At 39.3% G+C, this 23,848-nt stretch overlaps 1 protein-coding gene across 7 annotated transcripts in view; it reads right to left on the reverse strand.

The window, feature by feature from the left end:
- Positions 1-15,929: 15,929 nt before the first annotated feature.
- Positions 15,930-23,848, reverse strand: part of Tab3 (TGF-beta activated kinase 1 (MAP3K7) binding protein 3) — a 59,188-nt gene continuing 51,269 nt past the window's right edge. For 6 of the 7 annotated variants that reach the window (XM_035449822.1, XM_027432581.1, XM_027432583.1 and 3 more), the window contains 2 exons: positions 22,777-22,878; positions 15,930-20,028 (listed from right to left, as the gene is read on the reverse strand). In XM_035449822.1, coding sequence (XP_035305713.1) covers positions 19,880-20,028; positions 22,777-22,878 — 251 coding nt within the window. In that variant the 3' untranslated portion in view covers positions 15,930-19,879. The remainder of the gene's footprint in view (positions 20,029-22,776; positions 22,879-23,848) is intronic. The other variant, XM_027432584.2, reaches the window with a different exon arrangement.

Raw genomic sequence — 23,848 nt, forward strand, 5'->3', positions numbered from 1 at the left:
TGGAATAGCTAGATCTTGAAGTAGATCAATTCCCATTTTCCTGAGGAAACACCACACTAATTTCCGCAGTGGCTGTACAAGTTTGTACATCTTCACCAGCAGTGGAGGAGTGGTCCCCTTGCTCCACATCCTCTCCCACATGAGCCATCACTTATGTTATTGATCTTAAGCATTCTGACTGGTGTAAGAAGGAATTTCACAGTAGTTTTTATTTGCATTTCCCTGATGACTAAGGATATTGGGATAGTGAACATTTCTTTAAATATTTCTCTGTTATTTCAGTTTCCTCTTTTGAGAATTCTCTGTTTATATCTCTACCACATTTTAATTGTATTATTTCTTTTCTTTATATCTAGGGGGTTTTGTTCTTTATGTATTTTTCATATTAGCCCTCTATTGGATGTGTAGTTGGTAAAAATATTTTCCTATTTTGTAGGTTACTGTATTGTCAGATGACAGTTTCTTTTGCCTTACAAAAGCTTTTCATGAGGTCCCTGTTTATTAATTGTTTACTAAAGCCTGTGTTAATGCTCTTCTGTTAGGAGTTGTCTCCTGTGCCAAAGCATTCAAGGCTATTTCCCTACTTTCTCTTCTGTCAGGTTCAGTGTGTCTGGTTTTGTGTTGAGGTCTCAGATCCTTTTAGAGTTGAGTTTTGTGCAGGGTGAAAAATATGGATTTATTTGTGTTCTTTTCCAGCTTCTTTATCAAAAGGCAGTAAGGAAAATTGCTTCTTTTATTATATAGAGAACTTTTTAGATTATAAATAGAAATGGGGCAGATTAATTCACAACTTGTCAGTGGTTGTGATTCTATGGTGGTTGTTGTTATTTTGCCACCAAGAAAGCATGTGAATGGTTTTATCTATAAAGGCAGTTCCTCAGTTACCACTCCTGATATTTCAAATGAATTTAAATGGTATTTCAATCAGTTCTGATTTCAACACATAAATGTTCCAAATAAGTTTTCAAAGTGGCCCTTAGTTAAATTCATTTGCTGTTTTCAGAAATGTAAACTTTCATTTGAAGCTCTTATTAACAAGATCAGAATCTATCGGGGAAACATGATGGAGAAGTAATCGGCTGAAATGCTAAGAATGGTTATTACTCAGCATGAGGATCTGAGTTCATTACTTTCCTTTCTGCAACATATTTCTCTACCATGAACATATTTTAAAATCAGGGTGATGGAAAGATATTAGATGCAAAACATCTATGGGAAAATCCATATAAACCTAGTCCATTTCTCAGGGAAATTGTTCGAATGTCTACAAACAGGAGAAATTTGCCAATGTCTTCTGTTTACATTTTCCTCATCTACAGTTTTTAGGAAGGAAATATTAAAACATGCTTACGGTATGAAGGATTAATGTGTAAATGAGTGCTAAGAACTTAAAATATAATTATTCTTCTTTATTGGGACATAACATTAATAGTATCTACATTTTACACATGAAAGAAAATGAACATCAGTGAGAGAAACGACTTACCCCAATGCCCCATAACCAGCAGGTGGCTGGGCCAGATAGTTTCAGGAAACATTCACACAGTATATTATATATACATAAACTATGTGGCTTGCTATGTTTAATAGGAAATTAGTAAACAAAGCAGAAGCAAAGGCTTGTAAAGTGCTTGACCACCTGATATTGTCATTTATGCACGTTGAAGAAGACTGGACACCATATGTGACAGAAATGAGCCTTCATAGTTGAGGTACCCAAGATGTTCTAGCTTCAAAGCCACTAGACCCATGAGTGACGCCACACCAGATAATTCAATTTAAATAGAGCGCCCAGTGATTTTAGCAATTAGATGAGCTAGCCTAGACCAGAACTGCCTACAGTAAATTATATACTCAAGAGAAACAGTGTGTGCCTACTGTTCTGAGCCATTAAGTTATGCAGTCATCTATTTTTAAAACCTATGCCATGAGCATATGTGAATTTGTTCTTTTTTCCTCGGAAATATTGATGTCTCCTGTTAGATACCACAGAAAGGCTACATACAGTTCCTGTTAGTTTTCAAACTGATAGATGAGATATTCATGACCCTAATAACTTAAGTGCAAATGAGTATGCCATATGCATGTATAATTTATATTCACTTACATATATTTAATAAAAAGAGAGGAGTTGCATTATTAATTTCTTCACACAGAAAGAATGAAATAATGGCATTTGTAGACAAATGGAGGCAACCAGAGATAATCATATTAAGTTAATGAAGCCAGTCGCAGAAAGACACATATTGTGTGTTTTCTCTCAGTTAGATAAAATCATTTGTTAATATATAAAAGGAAAGTAGAAATCAAATTGTAAGGCAGCAAAGAGGACAAATGCAAAGAGAAGACAGCAGGAAAGAGAGGATAGATATATGGTGGAGGATATGCTTAACATATAATCCATATCTATATGTAAATTTAAATAATAGTCATCCCATGAAAGTAACTGTATTGCCAAAATTATGCTTCAGAGCCAATGAGATGACTCACCAGGTAAAGTTGCTCATAGCCAAACCGGGCATCCTGAGTCCAATTTCACAGGACTCAGATAGTGGAAGGAACGAACTTATTCCTGCAAGTTCTCCTCTGACTTCCATATCTGTACAGTCTCACCACCCCACTCACACACACACAGTAATACAAATACCCTTAAAAACACTGCAGACTCAAAGTAGATCCAGGGGAACAGCAGGTATATGCCCCTGCATTGGAAGGTCAATGGGTTTGGAGGAGATAGAAGCTTGCAGAATGTGACTGAATAGGTTCAATCAAATGTGACACAGAGGAATTTTATTTCATAAGAATAAAATTGGGCCTTATTTTTAGAAAAAGTGAAGAAGATAGCTCAAAAAGTAAGCCAGTAGTGGAAGGAAGAAGCCATGACAGCTTGTTGTATCCATTTAGGAAAAAAGTCAGAAACTGCTACATTGACAGAAAGCATGTCCCTGAATCAAAGCCTGTTGCCAAAGCTGTGTTGTCAACAGTGATTGACTGAATAGAGGTAGAGGATGAAATCCAAGGAAGAAACACGGGGAACTAATAATTTGAAAAATATATGGAGGGGTAAATAACACAAATATTTTATGACTGCTCTTTGCCAAGCAATTTTCATTGTGTGACTGCTTTACTCTATCATTTTGTTTTGATTTCAAGACAGGATGTTATGTAACCCAAACTGGCCTGGAGCTCACTATGTAGCTAATGATGACCTGGAACGGGTGATACTCCTTACTATCACCTCCAAAGTTCTAGGGTTATAGGTGTGAGCCACAATATCCAGTTTATGTAGTACTGGTTTCAATTTTTTAGGTTCCAATTTTTAGACTATTTTAGTAAATTTTTTCTGATTACTTCCTCAAATAGTTTGTTCTTATTATGTAGAAAAACTACTAGTTATGGTGTTATGTTTTGTATCCCAATTCTTCGCTCAAACTATGTATCAGATCTAAGACTTCTGGTTTAGTCATTAGGCTATTTAAAGTATAGGATCATGTCATTTTCAAATAAGGATAATTTCCTATTTGTGTGCCTTTCTTATTCGTGTACCTCTTCTTTGTTCTGTTCTTTTTATTATTGTTCTAATTCTTCAAGCACAGTGTTGTATAAAAGAGTGAGTAAGCACCTCTGTATGTTGTCTTTATTGTATGTGTGTGTATATATGTGCATGTGTGCGTGCGTGCATGCGTGCGTGGGTGCGTGTGTGTTGACACATGTTTCTTCCATTCCTAGTTTCTTCAGGGATGCTATTAGGAAGGAATGTTGAACTTTGTCAAGGCCACCTTCTGAGATGATCATGTGACTTAAGTGTTTTTTACTTCCTGGCCACAGTTTCCCTTCCATCCTCTCCTCCCAGTCCCTCCTTCCACCATCCCCTCTGTTCCCCAATGCAGTCCTTTTCTGTTTCTGTTCAGGAAATGGCAAGTCTCCTGTGGCACATCACATTTCAGTAAAACTAAGCAACTCCTCATATATTAAGTCTGGGCAAAGGGACCCAGCATGAGGAATAGGGTCCCAAAAGCCAGTAAAAGAGTCAGAGACAGTCCCTGCTTCCTCTGTTAAGAGTCCCACAAGAGGACCAAGCTACACAACTGTCACATATATGCAGAGAGCCTAGGTCAGTCCCACACTGGCTCCCTGGTTGTTGGTTCAGTCTGTGTGAACCCTTGTGAGCCCTGGTTAGTTGAGTCTGTGGGCTTTCTTGTGATGTCCTTGACCCCTCTGGCTCCTACAATCATTTTTACCTCTCTTTTACAGCATTTCCCAAGGTCTGCCTGTAGCATGAATAGTAAAAACCCAGAGACAGGTATTAGGGTTAAAGATGAAGATAAGAAAAGCAAAGTGGCCAGCCACTATAGAGTTCTTACCTCTACCAATGCTCAGACCAAAGGGGCAATCGTGTCCTCAGACTGCATCCTCAGACTGCATCTTGCTCATGTCTCCTCCTGTCTTATATTCCTCTCTAGTGCTGGGATTAAAGGCATGGGATAGTAAGTGCTGGGATGACATTTGTGTGAGCTGTTTCTCCTTTAGACAGATTCAATCTCGTGTAGTTCAGGGTGGCCTTGAACTAACAGAGATCCATCTTTCTCTGTCTCCCAAGTGCTGGGATTAAAGGTGTGTGCCACTACTTCCTGGTCTCTGTGGCTAACTAGTGTGCTAGTTTTCCACTCTGATTGTCAGGCAAGCTTTTTTAGATCATAAACACAATATCACCACATCTGCCTGATGTTTGGCTGTGGGTCTTCATCTGTTTCCACCAGTTGCTGGATGAAGCCTCTCTGATGACAGTTGGGCTAGGCACCAATCTATGAGTATAGCAGAATATCGTTAGGCATCATTAAATTGACTACATTGACCTTTTCTGTTTTTTTGAAACAGGGTTTCTCTGTGTGACAGCCCTAGTTGTCCTGGAACTAGCTTTGTAGACAAGGCTGGCCCCCCAAATCACAGAAATCTGCCTGCCTTTGCCTCCCAAGTACAGGAATTAAAGGTGTGCCCCACCAACACTCCAGTCCTGATTGGTTCTATTCTAGGTCTCTGGGTTGTCTAGCTTGTGGGTCCTGGTGCTCCAGGAAGTGTCAGAGATGGGCTTACTCACATGGTATGGATTTTAGACTAGGCCAGCCATTGGTTGGCCACTTCCTCAATATCTACATGTCCTTTACCCATAGGCTGGACAGACTATAGGTCAAAGGTTATGTGACTGGCTTCATCTCCCACCCCTCCACTTGAAGTCTTGCTTAGTCACAGAGATGGACAGTTCAGGCTTTACATCCACTATTGCTAGCCGTCTTAACTGAGCTTATCCTTGTATATTCCTGGGAGATTCCCTTGTGCCTAGTTTTTATCAGACCCAGAAATGCCCCCCTTTCCAGTAGCCTCTTTCGGTATTCTCCCCCTCTGTCCCCACAAACTGATCCCTCATGTTCCATCACCACCATCACTTGCCTACAGTCCACTCACAGCATCTTTTCTATTTCCCTTTCCCAGGGAGATCCAGGTGTCCTCCCTTGAACAGCTAGTCTCTCTGGGTCTGTGGCTAGTAGCATAGTTATCCTTTATTTTACAGCTAATATCCACTTATGAGTATGTTTTCTTGGTGTTAGTTGCCCCACTCGCTCCATGAGCTATAGAAATCTTTTAAAACACACACACACACACACACACACACACACACACACACACACACACACACATACCAGTCTCATGCATGACAGCCAACTACTCTACAGTTTAGAATACTCACAGTATGTTTGAAATTTGTTTGAAATTCAAAATGGGCAAAACTGATTTACGATGATAAAGTAGATAAGTAACATTTTAATTAATTAATTTATTGTGTATACAGTGTTCTGCCTGCATGGTATGCCTGTAGTTCAGAAGAGGGCACCAGATCTCATCACAGACAGTTGTGAGCTGCCATGTGGTTGCTGGGAGTTGAACTCAGGACTTCTGGAAGAGCAGCCCGTGCTCTTAACTGCTGAGCCATCTTTCCAGCCCTGATAAGTTACATTTCTATAGAGAAATAACTTGCATGTGTCATAAAAAGCTGCTCCAAGTCTCTGAAATATTCCATAGTTTAATCTACTCAGTGGGTGCATGAGTGGCTATGTGAGATGTTCTTGCTACCTGTTTAGTATTGGCATCATTTTCATGGTATCAATAACAAATCAGGAAACTTCTGCTTACTATATTTTTTACATGAATTTAATAGCTATTTGTACATGGACATTATTTTCAAAAATTCATCTTGAACATATTTGTGTGTGTGTGTGTGTGTGTGTGTGTGTGTGTGTGTGTGTGTGTGTGTGTGTGTTAAGAAAGCCAAGTCCACTGTGAATGGCAGTATCCCTAGGCAGGGCTCTATAAGAAAGACAGTTGACCATGAGCCACAAAGCAAGCGAGTGAATAGTGTTCCTCCACAATTTTTTTTTCTGGTTTTTTGAGACATGGTTTCTCTGTGTAGCTTTGGAGCCTATCCTGGCACTCGCTCTGGAGACCAGGCTGGTTTCAATATCACAGAGATGCACCTGCCTCTGTCTCCCGAGTGCTGGGATTAAAGGTGTGTGCCACCAATGCCCCACTCCTCCACAATTTTTGCCCTGACTTTTTTCAATGATGGCTTGTATCCTGAAGTGTAAGCCAAATTGTTTATTTCCCCCATCTCTGCCCCAAAGAAGGACTACTAGACTATGTGTGAGCACCAGGATCTTAGTGTGACACACTCCCTCCTTCAGTGAAGTACTCTAGATCCTAAAGGAAAGAAGGACTATCATGAAACTTGACTGCTATTTCCATAGAAAGCGGAGTTCAATACAAGGGTTTCAATTATATGAGTGCTAAAAGTGACTCTCAGATTTGGTTGAGTTACATGTTCATAAAAGTATACCCTGTTTCAAGCAACATTAAATTACTAAGTCTCTTTGTCATTAATGAAAAATATGTATTTGTATTACAAGAAAAGATCTCTTTCTTTCTCCTACATGTGTAAGCACACATATCTGCTTGCTTTCCCATTTTAATTTAGTATTCTAGCTTGTTTTCAGGAACAAATTATTCAGACTAGTATAAAGCTATTGGTAATGGACAGAGTTTTTACTTGAAATATTCTAGGTTTTCTCTCCATTATAAGAAATATATCTGACTGTTTCCACCGTGAACTACATGCACCTGGGGTAAAAGGCGCTCTGCTTTTTTTCCCCTGGGCCTCACTTATGATTCCCCCAAAGTTTGCTTGGCTTTAATTTCTTTTCAAGAAGTATTAGAAAAGCAATCCCACAGATTTTTTGTTTTGTGTTAAAATACAACATAAATATTAAGCATACTCACCTAATTTTGCAACCAATCTCCAGAACTTTTTCATCTTGCAAAAGAGGAAATGTGTATCCATTCTGCTTTCTCTGCTGTAAATTTGACCGTGTAACTTATGTAATGTTTTGCCTTTTGGGGACTAGCTTATGTTACTTAGCATAGAGTCCTTAATGTGGGCCCATATTGCAGTCTGTGAGAATTTACCCCTTTAAGGCTGAATGGTGTCCAGTATAATATGCACCACAGTTTGTATTTTATTCATCTGTTGGTGGTTAATGCTACGTTTTGGCTATGTTCTCACCCTCAGGGTGAGCTCTCCTGCATTGCCCTGGCAAGTTCACCTTTTGCAGCAATGACGGGTGGGGGGGAGGGTAGGTGGGCAGTTCTCCTGCTTTTACGATATCAGAGTTAGATTACCCAGGCATAGCATAAGAGCCACTCCCCTGAGTGTTGCAGCAGATGAGGGGCAGGTCTAGATCTCTTGCTCTTATTAACTCAGGACCTCTGGAAGAGCAGGCAGCACTCTTTTTAAAATAAAAAACACAAATATTTTTTAATTTAAATTAGAAACGAGCTTCTTTAACATGTCAATTTCAGTTCCTTCTCTCTCCCCTCCTCCCTTGCCCCCCACCGACCCCCCTATCTCAACCCCTTTCTGCTCCCCAGTGAGGGTGAGGCCTTCCTTGGGGGATCTTTAAAATCTGTCACATCATTTGGAGCAGGGCTTAGGCCCTCCCCAGTGTGTCTAGGCTGAGAGAGTATCCCTTTATGAGGAGAGGGCTCCCAAAGTTCATATGTATTCTAAGGGTAAATACTGATCCACTATCAGTGGCCCCATAGATTGCCAAGACCTCCAAGCTTTCTCCTTCAGGGGGTCTGGAACAGTCCTATGCTGGTTTCCCAGCAGTCAGTCTGGGGTCCATGAACAACCCCTTCTTCAGGTCAGCTGTTTCTTTGGTTTTCTCCAGCCTGGTCCTTTTGCTCATCACTCCTCCCTCTCTGCAACTGGGATTCCAGAGTTCAGCTCAGTGTTTAGCTGTGGGTGTTTGCATCTGCTTCCATCAGCTATTGGATGAAGGCTCTAGGATGGCATATAAGGTAGCCATGAATCTCATTATCAGAGAAGGGCTTTTAAGGTAGCCTCTCGACTACTGCTTAGATTATTAGTTGGGGTCGACCTTGTAGATCTCAGGACATTTCCCTAGTGCTAGAATTCTCTTTAAAAGCAGGCAGCACTCTTATCCCCTGAGCCATCTCTCCAGATTTTATTTTTTTCATGATTTCATTTTTAATGGTTGAGTAATATATCATATTTCTTTATCTATTCTGTTGAGGGCCATCTAGATTGTTCCCAAATTTGGACTATTATGGTTCCATTTTTACTTTCTGGTCTTGAACTGTTTTAGTCATTTTCCTCCACTGTTTGTGTTTTCAATGATTTCTTTAAGAGATTTATTAATTCCCTCTTTAGAGACCTCTACCATATTAATAAAGGCTATTGTAAGGTCTTTGCCTTGTATTTAAGCTATGTTGCAATTCTCAGGACCTACTGTGGTAGGGTTGTTGGGCTCTAGTGGAGCCATGTTCTGGCTGTTATTGACATTTTTTCAAGAGAAGGTTTCTCTGTGTAGTCCTGGCTGGCCTGGAACTTGCTCTGTAGGCCAGAATGGCCTCAAACTCACAGAAATGTTCCATGACTGCCCAGCCTATTGATTGTGGGGTTTTTTTCTTTTTAAAGATTTATTTATTATGTACACAGTGTTCTGCCTGCATGTATCCCTGCAGGCCAGAAGAGGGCACCAGATCTCATTACAGATGGTTGTAAGCCACCATGTGGTTGCTGAGAATTGAACTCAGGACCTTTGGAAGCACAGGCAGTGCTCTTAACCACTGAGCCATCTTCCAGCCCCTTGATTGTGTTTTTATACTAGTATATAGGCATCTAGCACTGGGAAGACTATAATTCTAGGTGCTGATATCTGGCTTTATCTTTATTGGGTGGATGTTTTGCTATTAAGATTCTAATGTGCTCTCTGGCTCATAGGAGAGTGTGGTGGTTATGTGTTGCCTTGTGGGAAATTTTTCTGGGGTCCTGATATGTGCAGCCACTGGGGGTTCCAGCTAAAATGTGTTTCTGGGTATAGGAATGGGGATGGGCTTAGAGGGTTGAGGGAGTCCACATGAGGGTGTTCTATTAGGATCTACTTAGTCCACTAAGAATGAGGGCAGAGAGTGAGGCGAGGCCACAGCCAGAGGTCTGCTACAGAGCTTTGGACAAGACTAGGGGGTTTGTATTTGGAGGAGTTGAGGGAAACGTGAAGATATGCAGATCGCCTATCTGTTTACATCGTTAGAGTGGCCTCCAGAAGTAAGTTTTTTCATATCTTACTTTGTAAACCACTTTATGTGATTTGTACATAAAAGCTACATATATTTAATCTTGATGAGAGCTTGGGGTGCATATGCACTTGCAAATTCATCCTTAGTTTCAAGGCCATCCATATACACATCTCATCCAAAGGCTTAAATTTTATGTTTATAAGAGAATTGTGAGCTATAAACTCCAAGCAGAATTCTCAACTCTCTAGCACATCTCTTGATACTTAGTACCTTTGAACCATCAGTTCTGTTTCCTCATTCCCTTACCCAGGATAATCAGCACACTACCACCTGTTAGTGTTTGCGTTTGACCTTTTTTTTTTCCTTTTGGTGCTCTAAATCCAACCCAGAACCTTGTGCATAGTATGCAAGCACTCCATATCTAAACCCTTTAAGATTCTATATAGAAAGAGATATATTGTGCACTATGTTCTCATGCAAGGTAGGATTTCCTTCCTATTACAGTTGCGTAATACTCCATTGTGTATGTGTTTGTATCACAATATATCTATTTGTCCATTATTGGAGAGTTGATCACATATCTTTGCTACTGACAACAATGATGTAGTAAACACACAATAATAGATACTTAGAATTGTATACCATGGGATTAAAGATTCATCTTCATTATTATAATTAAAATATTAATTCTTTGAGAATTTCATACAATGTGTTTTAATCATATTCATACCCTCCCTCAACTCCTCCTAGATCTGCCCCCTTCATTACCCACCCAACTTTGTGTCCTACTTTTGTTTTTGAAATTCACCAAGTCCGCTTTGCACCACCCATATTCTCAGATCAGTGACCTGCAGCTGGAGAGTGGTTGTTCTACCTAGAGGGTACCTTCTTAGAGAAGATGGACTCCTCCTCTCTCGGCAGCTAAAATCAACAATAGTTCCTCAGCTAGGGTGGGACTTCATTCTTACCTCCCCTTTCCATGCTGGAGTTTTGTCTTGCTTGTGCTGGTCGCGTCTTGTGTATGCTGTCATAACCCCTGGGTGGTCAAACACCGTTTCTTCTAATCAGCCACTGCCCCTGGCTCTCATTTAAAGGAAGGCATGCAAATAAGATACTGCATTTCAGGCTGAGTGTTCTGTACTCTTTTTTTTTTTTTAGGTTTTTCGAGACAGGGTTTCTCTGTGTAGCTTTGGAGCCTATCCTGGCACTCGCTCTGGAGACCAGGCTCGAACTCACAGAGATCTGCCTGCCTCTGCCTCCTGAGTGCTGGGATTAAAGGGGTGCACCACCAACGCCCAACGCCCAGCTGTGTTCTGTACTCTTATTCTATGTAGCTTGAGCAGTTGTGGGTCTCTGGTTAATCTGGTGTTAATCAATGCCTACTGCAAATTGAAGCTTCTTTGATGAGGGTTAAGGAATGCATTAGACCTATGGGTCTAACTAAAAGTTGTAAGTCAGTTCAGTACTATGTTCATTTAGCAGACTAGTATTTCTACATAAGTGTGTGTGTGTGTGTGTGTGTACCAATAATAAAGGAGAGGCTAGAGGGAATAAGGGGTGTGTGGAAAGGGTTGGAGGGAAGGGATATGGAAGGAGTTTGAGAGAGGAAATAAAATGATGTAGTTATATTTTAATAAAAAATGAAACACCATGGCAAATTCCTCCCCCATCCTTCTCCCCATTGAGTTTGCTTAAAAGAGCTATTTTGATGTTGCAGATATTGGCCATTATATGATTAACTTCTGTTGCCTTATCTTGTACACAACTGGCACTGAATTTCTGAAAGCTTAATGTTTATTGGCATGGCTGGGAGTTGGTGATGTATACCTTTAATTCCAGCATTCAGGAGGCAGAGGCAGGCGGATCTCTGTGAGTTCAAGACCAGCCTGAACTACAGAGCGAGTTCCGGGACAGGCTCCAAAGAAATACAGAGAAACCCTGTCTCGAAAAACCAAAAAAAAAAAAAAGTTTATTGGCATGTGCCATCATCTGCACAAAGATCAAATCATTATTATTCCAGTGTTTATAACCAGGCTTTTTTATAATTTAAATTAGTAACAAGCTTACTTCACATGTCAATCCCAGCTCCCTCTCCCGCCCCTCCTACCCTGGTTCTCCCCGCCAACCCCAACCCTCCAAGCTCCCACCCCATCCCCCCTCCGCTCCCCAGGGAGGTTGAGGCCCTCCTCCATGTGGGATCTCCAAAGTCTGTCATATCATCCCAGACAGGGCCTAGGCGCTCCCCCATGTGTCTAGACTGAAAGAGCATCCCTCTATGTGGAATGGGCTCCCAAAGTCCATTCGTGCGCCAGGGATAAATTGCTGAGGACTCCTCACTGACGCCCACGTTCAGGGGGTCTGGATCAGTCCCATGCTGGCCTCTCAGCCATCTGTTTGGGGTCCATGAGCTCCCCCTTGTTCAGGTCAGCTGTTTGTGTGGGTTTCACCAGCCGGTTTCACCCCAAAGGGGTGGGTTTCACCCCTTTGCTCATCACTCCTATCCTAGAAGTTCCAAGCTCATTTTCTCTGAGTAGATGGACATTTCCCTTTCATCACACTAGATGGCACTCTAGGACCGAGTTCTCCTCATACCAGCTGTCCCAGTGTTACTGTTTCAGCACCAGAGGGTACACCAAGTCTATTAATTCCAAATCAGCAGTTGGTGTGTCATTCAACATGGGCTAGAAGGAGTACCTAAGGTGGATAGTTCATCTCTGTTGGCCTATACCTCAGTCCAGGACAGGCCTAGTTACTTCATCCATAGTCATTGGCCTATGTTCAGGTCTCATCTTGCTGGGTAACAATCCCAGGCTTCTACGTAGTGAGTTGGTACCACCCTCATCTGTGGAGCTCCAAATGATTGTTCAAGCAATGACTGGCAGTCATGCATGCTAAAACAAGATGCCATTCTGCTACAATACATATTTCTGCCGGGTGCACATACAGCCTGTTGCTGGGCCTCACTACAGAAGAGCCACCCACTGAAATCTAAGGCACATTCCTGAAGTCATTCTTCTGCCTTATTTGACAGCAGACTCTTATTCCCTATTCTACTGCCTGGTCTCAAGGAGAGAGAGGGATGGTGGTAACAGTCCCTTGACTGTTAAAGAGAATCCAGAGGCCAGTTCCACATTTCCCAGTGGATGGTCTTGTATGCCACCACAGAGAGCCTGGTATCGTTTTTCATGTCTAAGGGATGAACTTAATCCTGGCTCCTCCACCTCCAAACAGGAATCCTCTCTCTCTACATGGCACAGCCTGGAGTTGGGGAAAGGGTATTGGGAGGAACTCTTTGTTTTCTGCCCTCTTCACTGGGGCTTTTCTTATCATAGTGTAGAAGGCCAGATACTACATACTTTCTTAGCTCTTGGGATGACAGCTTGGTACTTTCAGCTGTTCACGTGGGTTTTTCTGTGGGAAGCCCGTTGCTGGAGCATGTTACTCTGCCATCTTGCCCACGAACCAAGGTAGTTTTACCCCCTTTCCAATATAGGTCATACATCTCTTACAGAAGGGGTTATGCTCTAAGAAATGTGTTAGAAAATTTCATTATTGTAAATATGATAGAGAATACAAACCAAAGCTCTGAGGCAATCAAGAAATGCATTAAATATTATGAATGAAGACACTGAAGGCATAATACAAAATGCCACTCTAAACACATATTTTTCTAAGTGGGAGAACTTACAAAATAATGATTCAAAATGTAACTTAGTAAATAATGGATCAGCAACACAGGGTTTTATTAGCAAGTATGAACTGTAAATAACTGCATGTACTAGACTTTTTATAGGAGCTATCCCAGATATTTGTTTATACTATCACAACAAATGTAAAAAATATATTGTACTATGATAATGCCTGTCACATCATAAGGCAAAAGCAGTTTGCCTTCAGCTGCTCCATTATTTTATCAAACCCCTGTCATATATGCATTTTTATTGACTGAGACCTTGTTATTTGAGAGAGAGCTGTGTGTTTGAGTTTCTCTATTGTATGTTATTTTGATCTTTCTGGACTTATTAATTTCCTGGACATAAAATTATGCCATGTGTGTACACCCATCTGTGTGTGTGTGTGTGTGTGTGTGTGTGTGTGTGTGTGTGTGTGTGTTGCACATGGATGCATGTGGAGGACAGAGGTTGATGTCAGGATGGCTTAATTGCTCTCCATCTTAGGGTCTCTCATAGTGCCTGGTAACCATTTCAATTAGACTATCTGGATAGTAAGTGCCCTAGCATTTGCCTGTCCCTTAGAGCTGGGGTTACAGCTGTATGATGTCATACCAGGCTTTTGACATAGTTGGTGGGCATCCAAACTAGAGTCCCCTTTTATTCACTGAGCAATCTTCCCTATCCTACATTTTTTTGTTGTTTTATTTGAGACCAGATTTCTCCTGGAACACACTCATTACACTAGGCTGGCCTTGAACTCACAGAGATCCACCTGCCTCTGCCTCCCAAGTACTGGGATTAAGGGGTGTGCCACCACCGCCATGCCCAGTTTTGTTTCTTAGATGTCAGCTTTTCCTCTCTTTATCCATTTCCTCTGGTCTCTCCATTGGTTCACTTCTTTTGTACTTGCATTGTACAAAATTCATCAACACTCACTTTTATTTTTAGTTGAGTGCGACCTTTCCTGACCTGACTTTTTCTTTTTGAGAAATATTGATGCAAGATGTTTGGAATTAAGACCATAGTTTTGGAAAGTTTTGTTCCTTGTTTCCCCCCATTTGCTGACTCTAACAGTTTTTCCAAGTGATACAAATGCAGTTCAGTGGAAGAGTGTTTGCCTAGAATGCAACAAGCCCTGGGTTCCTCATCCAGCATTGCACAAATGGCATGGGTATGATTCTCCACACCCAGCTTACCTCATATACTATCTTTGAAATATTCATCACAAAACATACCTGAGCAATGCCACATCAACAAAGTAACCTAGTGAAATTTTTTTTTGGGGGGGGGAGGTGGCAGAAAACAGTTGGGAAGCAATAGGCATCCCCCAACACACAAATACTCTCCCCCCCATCTATTTTACAGCCTTCCATATGTAAATTAAGCCAGTCAGAATCTCATTTTCCTTTTTTGGTGATGGTGTGGTGTTAGGCATCAAAACTATGGCCTCACACATGGTATGTGCATCCTATTACTGAGCTACATCCCTAGGCCCTGGCCAGTAGTCGAAGACAAATCACGGTATGGGTAACATAGTCCTCACAAATGTTAACTACAAGAATGAGCATCACAGAAAACCACCAGTATAGTTAACAAATATTTGAAATAACTATTTCAGAGTAAACCTGGGATATGGAAGACAGAAGTACTAATATACTCCCCTGGGGGTGTGTATCTCACTTATTATAGCCCAACCTGTCTTGAACTGACAATTCTCTGGCCTTAGTCTCTTTAGGGATGGTATACCATGTTCTCCCTATATATAACCTGTAAGATGTTGTATAGCCTAACTAAATTGTTAAAGTATCCTTATGAACATATTCTCATTAATAAATGGTTTACAACTGTAAAGGAAGAATACATAAATTCATGTGTGTTTATGTAAAAAGATTTAAGAGCTATGTATTTCAAGTGTACTGTTTATATTTTAATTTAGGAAAGCTTAGTTAAAAAGTCTGATACATATTAGAGGAATTCAACATTGCATATTCAGTATTTAAGATGCCATGAGCACTATGTGTTTAGCTTAGTGTATTTACAAATTAAGTGACAGACTGAGAATTCTTTCAAAATAATCCAAGGGTAATGACAAAGATGAGGAAAGACTGCCTATATATAATTTTGGCTGGTGACCAAAGAGTAAGTGGGGTATTATAGAACTGTTCTGTTTATGTAATTTTTATATATCAGACATGTAGAAATCCCTATTGAGAGAAAATGTTATAATCCATCTGTAGTGACTTCTCTACAGAAGGTGGAAAGGCTCAGTAGACTCCAGGCAAATGTTAGGGCCTCTGATTCCTTTACCTTTGAAAAACTAGTCATAAATGATACTTTGACAAAAGGAAATTACTCCTTTTGTAAATGATGTTGAATGGAATGAAGCATTTGGGTTTCTTAATATTTTCCAAACTTCCTATAAACCTGTTTACTCATGCTTTGGCCAAACTTTCAAGTCAGGGTTAATGTAACCTAACGATACACATCTCAAGTCTAATGTCACTAGATGCTCTAAAATATGGGGAAGGTGCCCACTTAGTTCTACGGTGCAGAAGCGTGTTTAGAATCAGAACTAGTTCACAGAAAAGATGCAGAGTGTAGAGCTTGTTTTTAGTTTAATTTATTTTGCAGGAATCTTTTGACTTTCTGAAGATGTACTGCTTGGAGGTATGGTGCATGCATGGCCTTTTAATATGCCTTTGTACAATTTTTTCTCTCTCAAAGTATTGTCCTTCAGAGCGTACACAGAAATCTAAGAGACATGGTATGTACAAGGTTTAATTAACTTCTTGCTGCTTTAATGAAGACCTTGTTCAATTCTTTTACATTAGGGAAAGAAACATGGACGATGGGTGTTGTTATAAATAACTCAGAACCATTCAGTCTCAAAGCAACTCTTCATGGCTTTAGAACTAAAACTGACTCAGTTCTGTTATCTCTGAATGCCCAAGCCATGCAAAATTCTACTTGAATTAAATATTTGGGGATGCAAATGATACAGACAAAAGTCTGGTGAATGTGAAACATCATCAGAATTAACTTTCACAAGAGGGAAATACTGTTAATTCTTTCAGAAAAGATACAGTAGTGGTGCAACAAAGACAGTGCCCAATTCTGAGTTTTTAAGGTAACATTTCAATTGCCATTTACTTTTCTTTACAGATATACAGACACACACTGCAACATGGATTCATTTAAGATCTAACAATGGTACAATATTAAAATAATTCAATTTGTAATCTTAAAGGGACATCTTCACATTCCAGGATACACCACCAATATTTCTAAAAGACAGTTCTTCTATGCCTCATATTCTTTCTCTTATACTGTCAGAAATACATAAACAATTAACTTTTTAAAAGACTATATAAAATTGAGTTGCCACAGAGAGTCAGATATGAACCCTCAGATAATTGTGACAAATCAATGAAAAGATTTAAGGAAACATCGATTTCTTTTATAATTAGAAAGTACTAAAATTGAGACCAGCTCCTTAAAAATTAAACTGCATATCACACTTCCCATTTCTTCCTGGGAAATAAACAAATTAGCAACACTTTCCTCCACCAACATTAATCTGCCCTAAAACTACATATTTGTACAGCGCATTTCTTTTTCTTTAATATCCCCTGCCTCTACTTCTTCCCAAACTAGATCAGGATCAGTTCAAAACATTTTACAATGCTTCGAGGTTTCTGGCTATTCTATATTTTCCCTTTAAACTTTAAGAACTGCAAAATTCAAGAGGGCAATATTCTTTGAATACAATGACAAGAGTGCTTTCTACAAACCCAGTTTACAAAAACAGTGAAATAATATAAAATGTAGGGTCAGGTCTATGTTACTAGATACATTAAACTAGTATCTTATCCTCTTACATGAAGCAAGAGTGCACTAACTAACTGATCCAAAGGGCATGGACACCTCAGCAGCCAGCTATCAGCCGAGTTCTACCTTACCACCCACTTATGCATACCAATCTGACCAGGAGAACATTCTGGATGAAAAAAAAACACCTGGAAGGTTCTATGAATTCTTATTCGAACTGGTCATAGGTAAGGAGCAGTCTATCTATGGAACACAGTTAACTGTGTCAAATTAACCAGTGTAAAGTTATTTTCTTCATTTTTAGGAACCGAATACAGCCTATGTGGGCATATGAAACTTACTAAAATTTAACATGTACAAAACTTCCTTAAAGTCGTTCTGCTGGCTCATACATAACTTTCACACCAAGCAAATGCCTCATTTTTTTTAACTTTCAGGTGAAAGCAATGGTTGACTAGATATATCATCAAAGGATTGAAACCATGCATCTACTGTATGTTAACAGCTTATTGACCTTGGTGTGTTTTCATGCAATAGTTTTTATATCATCTACATGGTTTTAATAAAGCATCAGACTTTTCACACATGCTACTTTCATTTTCAACTAACCAGTGCCACGCTAACTGTTGGTATTTCAGCATTTCACTATGAATACTTGTACATTTTTAGGTAGAATACCAAGTAGTATATATGTTCCCCCTAACTTGTTTGGTAACAGCAAGTGGAGTTGTCCATCACTAAGGGAGACAAGAAACCATACAAGAAACGGCGAGGGCACCTTAAAGAACAGTAGGACTGCTAGACTGGGGATTGACGAGAGACCCATGTTACAAGCCCTTTCCAAGTCCATGGTTTTGAGCCTGTCTGCTTTGCCACCATTATTGTTTTCACAGTTTTGCCACAGTTGTATGAGAGATATTTACTAGTAATTACAAAGTCATGCTCTTTGTGAGACAAATGGATGTATTTGGGGCATTCATTCTCCACACAATGAAGGCTATATGCAGTGTGTGAAGTTATGGTTCTGATAGAAAACTACAGTGAGTTATGCCTTTGGTTTCATTATGCTGTTGAGTGCAGCTTGTTTTTCCAGGTCTGCCGACATTAATGCTAAATTAGAATACAGTGACAGTACAAAGTGACTGTGTATACAGGAGGGGGGTGACAGAACTGGTATTTCCTCAGATAAAATTCTTCAGGATGGAGAAACCTACCAACTTTATTGCTGTCTATGTTCACCAAAATGGGGAGAGATTCCAAAATTCAGTTCTAAGCCGAAAAGGAAATTTAAGGCAAAGAACTTGTTTAATGTAGTATTATTAATTTTCCCATGATACATCATGGCAAGTGGCCTGACTTATCTTCTTCAGCATATCCACACCTGCATTCTGTCTTATAAGTAGTGCTTTAGTATTCCCTGAACTGCCAGAATTCAGTGTGATCTGTCTGCTCAACTTTAAAAAAATGCTCAAAGTCCCCTGTATACATCATCCCTTTGATAGTAGTTTTCTTTTCAAACCTAGAGCACCTTATGTATGCTAGGCTAGTGCACTTTCACTGAGCTGTATCCCCAGCCCAATCATATTTTGAGAGTAGTCTTCTCTTAGGACTCAAATAACTTTATGATATTGGCCAACTTCAACTTCCCTCTCATTGGCTGGTTAACACATGTGCAAATAAAGAGATCATGAGTTTTTCAGCTAACTCAGACTATGGTACAAAGTATTTTTGTGCTGTAAACATCATGTATTCATCACAAACCAGTAGTAGGGGACCCTATATACTGTAAGCACTTCTTATAAACCACAGCTGAGCTCAGGATTTCCAAATGGATTTTGGAATGGACTTGCATTTGGCATACATTCACTGTGCTACTGGCAAGGCATGGTTTTTTGAGAATGTCATTTAATAAAACCATACTGCATTTCTTTAAAATCAATAACCTAAGAAAAGTATACAATAGTTTATGTGGCATAAGTAGGTCTTAGTTACCAGTGTCGATGCAGCTTGATGAATCATTGTTCAAGCAAAAGAGATATTACTACCTCTGATTGTACTTCCTCACAAAGGGCATGATATGCCTAATTCCTGACTACTACAAATCACATTTTAAAGTATCCTGTTTGTGTATGAATGTGTGTTTGAAATTACCCCTGAAAAAAAGCAGCAATTACAAATAAACTCCTTATTTTGCAAAAAGAAAATAAAGCATATCCCGGGTGCTTTTTCCTGTCCATTTCTTCACAGGAATCAGCAGGAAGAGGCACAGGGAGCCTTGGTTTCCAGAGAGCTGTGACCAAGTAAGTCTGCTCTGGAATTCACAGTTTGTCTGCATAAACTGTAACATTTCCTACCATAATTCAAAGTTCACCTTCAGAAAGTAAGAGCCACTCAGCAGTAACTTTAACATTTGGGATTCCACAGAAGCCCTTAACTTCTCTGTACATTCTTTCAGGAGTGAATCCTTTCCCAGTTTCAAGTATTCCCCCCTTCTACCTCTCACTCTGTAATGAGTTAAGAAAGGAAAAAAACCAAAAACACAAAAAGAAACAAAGACCTCCCCATTTTTATGTTTGTGAGCCCAGAGGCCACAATGTCATTCTTCCTCCTCCCCCTGTGCAATCAAGAAATGAAAAGGCTGGGCAGATGAACGAAATCCCGAGGTCTCCTTTCCTTCCGGTGAGTGCTCAAGTATCACCCTCAACTTGGTGCCAATTCTTCCGAACTCAAGTGTACCGAGGCATCTCACACTGCTCACAGCGATTCAGTGCAGGGTGGTTGAGAAAGGTACAGCTGTCACAATTCCACGGAGCCCCTTCATAATCCTCATCTCGGGGTTGTGTCCTCGGAGTCTGTCTGCAGCCACTTATATGTTCTGAGAAAGGGGATTCAAGAAAAATGAAGCTAGATCAAGCTGTTTTCCCAAGCATCACCCAAACTGTCAAAATTGAAATGACAAACTACCACAAAAACCAAGGGGAAGAACTTTCTGCCTTACTCAATGTGTAAGCTAATTACTAACCATACTGCTGGAAAACCCTAACAGCACAGAAAGCTGGATACAATATGTTCCACTTTGTTCTAAACACACTGATTTTTGGGCTTTTAGATAAGGATGGTAAGCAGCCCACAATAGACAGCCTTCCTAGTTTGTTACTCACGAATTAAGCTGTGTTCCAGCTGAATGAAAAAAAAAAAAAGAGAGAACTATTTGACAGCATACTCAGTAAACTGTCTTCTCTGTGACTTTCCTATTGGCAAGTACTGCCCATAGAATAGTAAATGGCTGACAAAATGGATACCTTATTCCATGAGACATTTGCTTCCAGGAATACACATGTGTTTTATACTAATGCTTTATCAATGGCAGATACAATTCCTAACAATGTTGTTCCCGAATAGTGAAAAGGGAACAAGACTTTTCAGCTATTTATAAAACTAAAATCCATTCTATATACATGATTCTTTTGTTCTCTTGGCCCAAAAAAAGTTATTTATATATTACTTTTTGAAAAATGTCTATACCTGGCAATATCAAATGACAGCAACCTTAGGGTGCTCTTTGAGATTCCTGTCAAGTCTTAACTTTCTCTGCTCTTAGGCTCAAAAGGGCTGTGCTCCTAGAGTTCATCTGGCAATTCTGCCTTGTGGGATGATTCCCTATTGAGAAGAAGGGTCTCCTTCTGGATAGAAAGGTACAGAGCTGATGGATTAGCCCTAGAAGTTGAAGGCAAGGTAAGGAGGCTCTGAGAACCCACCTAGAGAACATAGGAAACCCTTCCTACTAAAGTGGCAATTAAATGAAGATCTAAGGTAATATGTAATATCTATTTAGAAAGGCAGGAAATAGAGATTTGGTCAGGCTTTGGCAGTTATCTTGGGCTAAGCCTATTTTTCACTGAAAAACAACTAGGTAACTTCTGTTTTATCAAATGATCTATCTTTTGTGATTCCATAGGTCAAATAAACAGGTTTAAAGCCTGAACTTTTTCCTATAAGGGAATGACTCTAAGTCTTCATCAGAAAGGTGATGTTTTGTTAGAATAAATTCACTGATCTCCTCAGCCTAATCCTGTGACCAGAAACAGGAGCTGAACATGTTTCAGTTGCCACCTTTAGTTGCCTCGCTAGGAATAAACTACTTCCATAGAAGTTTTTGTTTTAATAGACAGGTTCTAAAATTCCCAATTTTACCCTTAGGACAGGTGACTTTTAAATCCCACGAATATCACCGAGTGTAAAAAGTTTAAAAAAAAATCAAATTCTTAGCTGTTAATTTTCTTTTTTATGTCATTCCAAAATGTAGCCTTTGATTGTGAACCTAGCCTTTAGCAGCTGAGCCATCTCTCCAGCCTTTGAAAATAGTTTTCAAAACTATGTAAACAACTAAAAGGTCCCAGTCTATTTTACCTGTTTAGTATCATGCCGACTTAATTTGAAATCATGAATCACTATGAGGTAACTGAGGAAGAAAATTATTTTTGGTTCTAAAGAACTATACAACTCATTTCAAAGAGAAGTAGTATTCTAGAAATGTTTAATTTGATTTACATGTATAATCATCTTTATGGCATATTTAAAAGCAGTTTGTAGGCTACCTTATAGAAAATATTTATTAAAAAATATTTATGTACAAGTAAGAACTAAAGAGGACAACAGGGAGTATAATCAAAGGATGTATATGAAGCCATTTTGTACAACATATATTATAAACTGTATAAAGAACTGAACAGATTGAGTTATATAATAGTCTGTATTTTCATAAAAATAAAAGCCTCACAAATACTTTAATCAATATTGCTTGTATAGTATTTATAATACAGAAGACAAAATGCTCAAAACCATGCAATTAAAAATAGTAAAAGAAGGACAGGTGGTAGTGGTGGCACACATCTTTAATCCCCGCACTCAGAAGGCAGAGACAAAGGGATCTCTGAGTTTGAGGCCAGCCTGGTCTACAAACGTAGCTCTAGGACAGCCAGAGCTGATACACTGAGAAACCCTATCTTGAAAAAAATGGAAAAAGTAAATAGGAAGTGTTTATATGGAAATTGAAAAAATTACTTTTTGTAACATATCCTAATGGTAAAGAAAAAATATATGTAAGGTATTTTCATGCATCTTGTTTCTTCTTGCAATGTTACCTTTTCATTTGCAAAGTATTTAGCATATATCATGTAGAATATATGCAAGTATTCCAATACAAACACATATTAATATTTTTAGAGACCTGTTTTCAATAGGATCGCAGCATATAAAGCCAAAGAAGCATTAGACATTTGTGTGAAAATCTTATCAAATCCAGAACTTTCCATTCATTTGAAAATTATTTTGCCTTGCTTTCTATATTATATGATTACTAGAGAGCTGGCCTGTCCAATAAGTGTCCATATGTGGCTACTGAACATGTGGAATGTGGCCAGTCCAAATTGAGATGTAAATATAAAACACACATAAATTTTTAAAAAGTATCTTTTAAAACCAGTTTTAGCAAGCACCAAGGATCTACTATAACATTTAGCATTACGCATTTGGACTATAATTTTCGAAGGTAAATCTAAAGGCATGTTCTAGTTATGATAACTTTTATAGGTTAACATATTCCAGAGACACGGGTACAAACCATCTGCAGCTGCTGCATGGGATTCATGGACATCTGCCTGTACTTTGGAAGTCACACTAATTCTTCGGGCTTTTCTCTCACTTGTGCAGGGGTCTGAGGAGTCTGCATAAGAAAAAGCAAAGGTACTAAGAGGGGATGAAATCATTCTTCTGCAAAAGGGAGTGGGTTCTCAAGGATTGCTCTGCTACTCACTGCGCTGAGGGAATTTACCTTTCCTATTGTTTCACATTACCTTGCATTTGTCTGAGGTTAAACACTAAACATAATGCTTCTTTACCAGATGCGCAGAACATTTGTCCCAAGTAATAAGTCATGATGGAAAAATTTAGAGTAAAAAAAAAAATCTAGAGTAAAAACTCAGTGACAGCAACTAAATGGAAATTGTACTTTAGCAATCATTTGCTTAAGCCACACAGTAAAAAAAAAAAAAAGTATTGCCTGAACATAAACTATGCATAAAAGGCTGTATGCCTGGGTTATGTGGGAACCTGTCTTAAAAGCCCAAAAAATAAAAAAAACAAGAGGAAGAAGGAAGGAGGCAGAGGAGGACAAGGAATAAGGAGGTGAATGAGAAGCACTGATGACAAACACGCTGGTGGTAGGACATTCTTGTAATCTCGACATTTAGGAGACAAAGACCAGACTGCAATGCATAGAAAATTCTTCTCGTTGAAAAATGGAAGCAACTCATGCTAGAATATTACTCCTACATATTACAAATTTACAGGTTATTTGTAAGCAACCTTTGCATTAAAAATGACAACTAGCACACTACATATTACTTGCCTTTAAGAGCAAAAGACTTTGCATTTTATAATCACTTCTGATCCCATATGTAAGCCCTCAGTACAATCCACCTTTGGAAAGTACTGCTCCCAAGTTCTAAGAATGGTAGTTATGCACTAAAAGCCCGAACTCTATTCTATTAGCAGAATAAGAGAAAAGTAAATGTTCCCTTAGGCTGCAAAGAAAAGGGTGAGCTCTGTCTTAGATTTGGAAAGTTCTTTTACAACATCACCTGCCTTCATCTCACCAACTCACACAAACATATTGGAAAATACGCAGGTCAGTA

This window comes from Cricetulus griseus, chromosome X (genome assembly GCF_003668045.3).
Source record: "Cricetulus griseus strain 17A/GY chromosome X, alternate assembly CriGri-PICRH-1.0, whole genome shotgun sequence".
Taxonomy (NCBI): domain Eukaryota; kingdom Metazoa; phylum Chordata; class Mammalia; order Rodentia; family Cricetidae; genus Cricetulus; species Cricetulus griseus.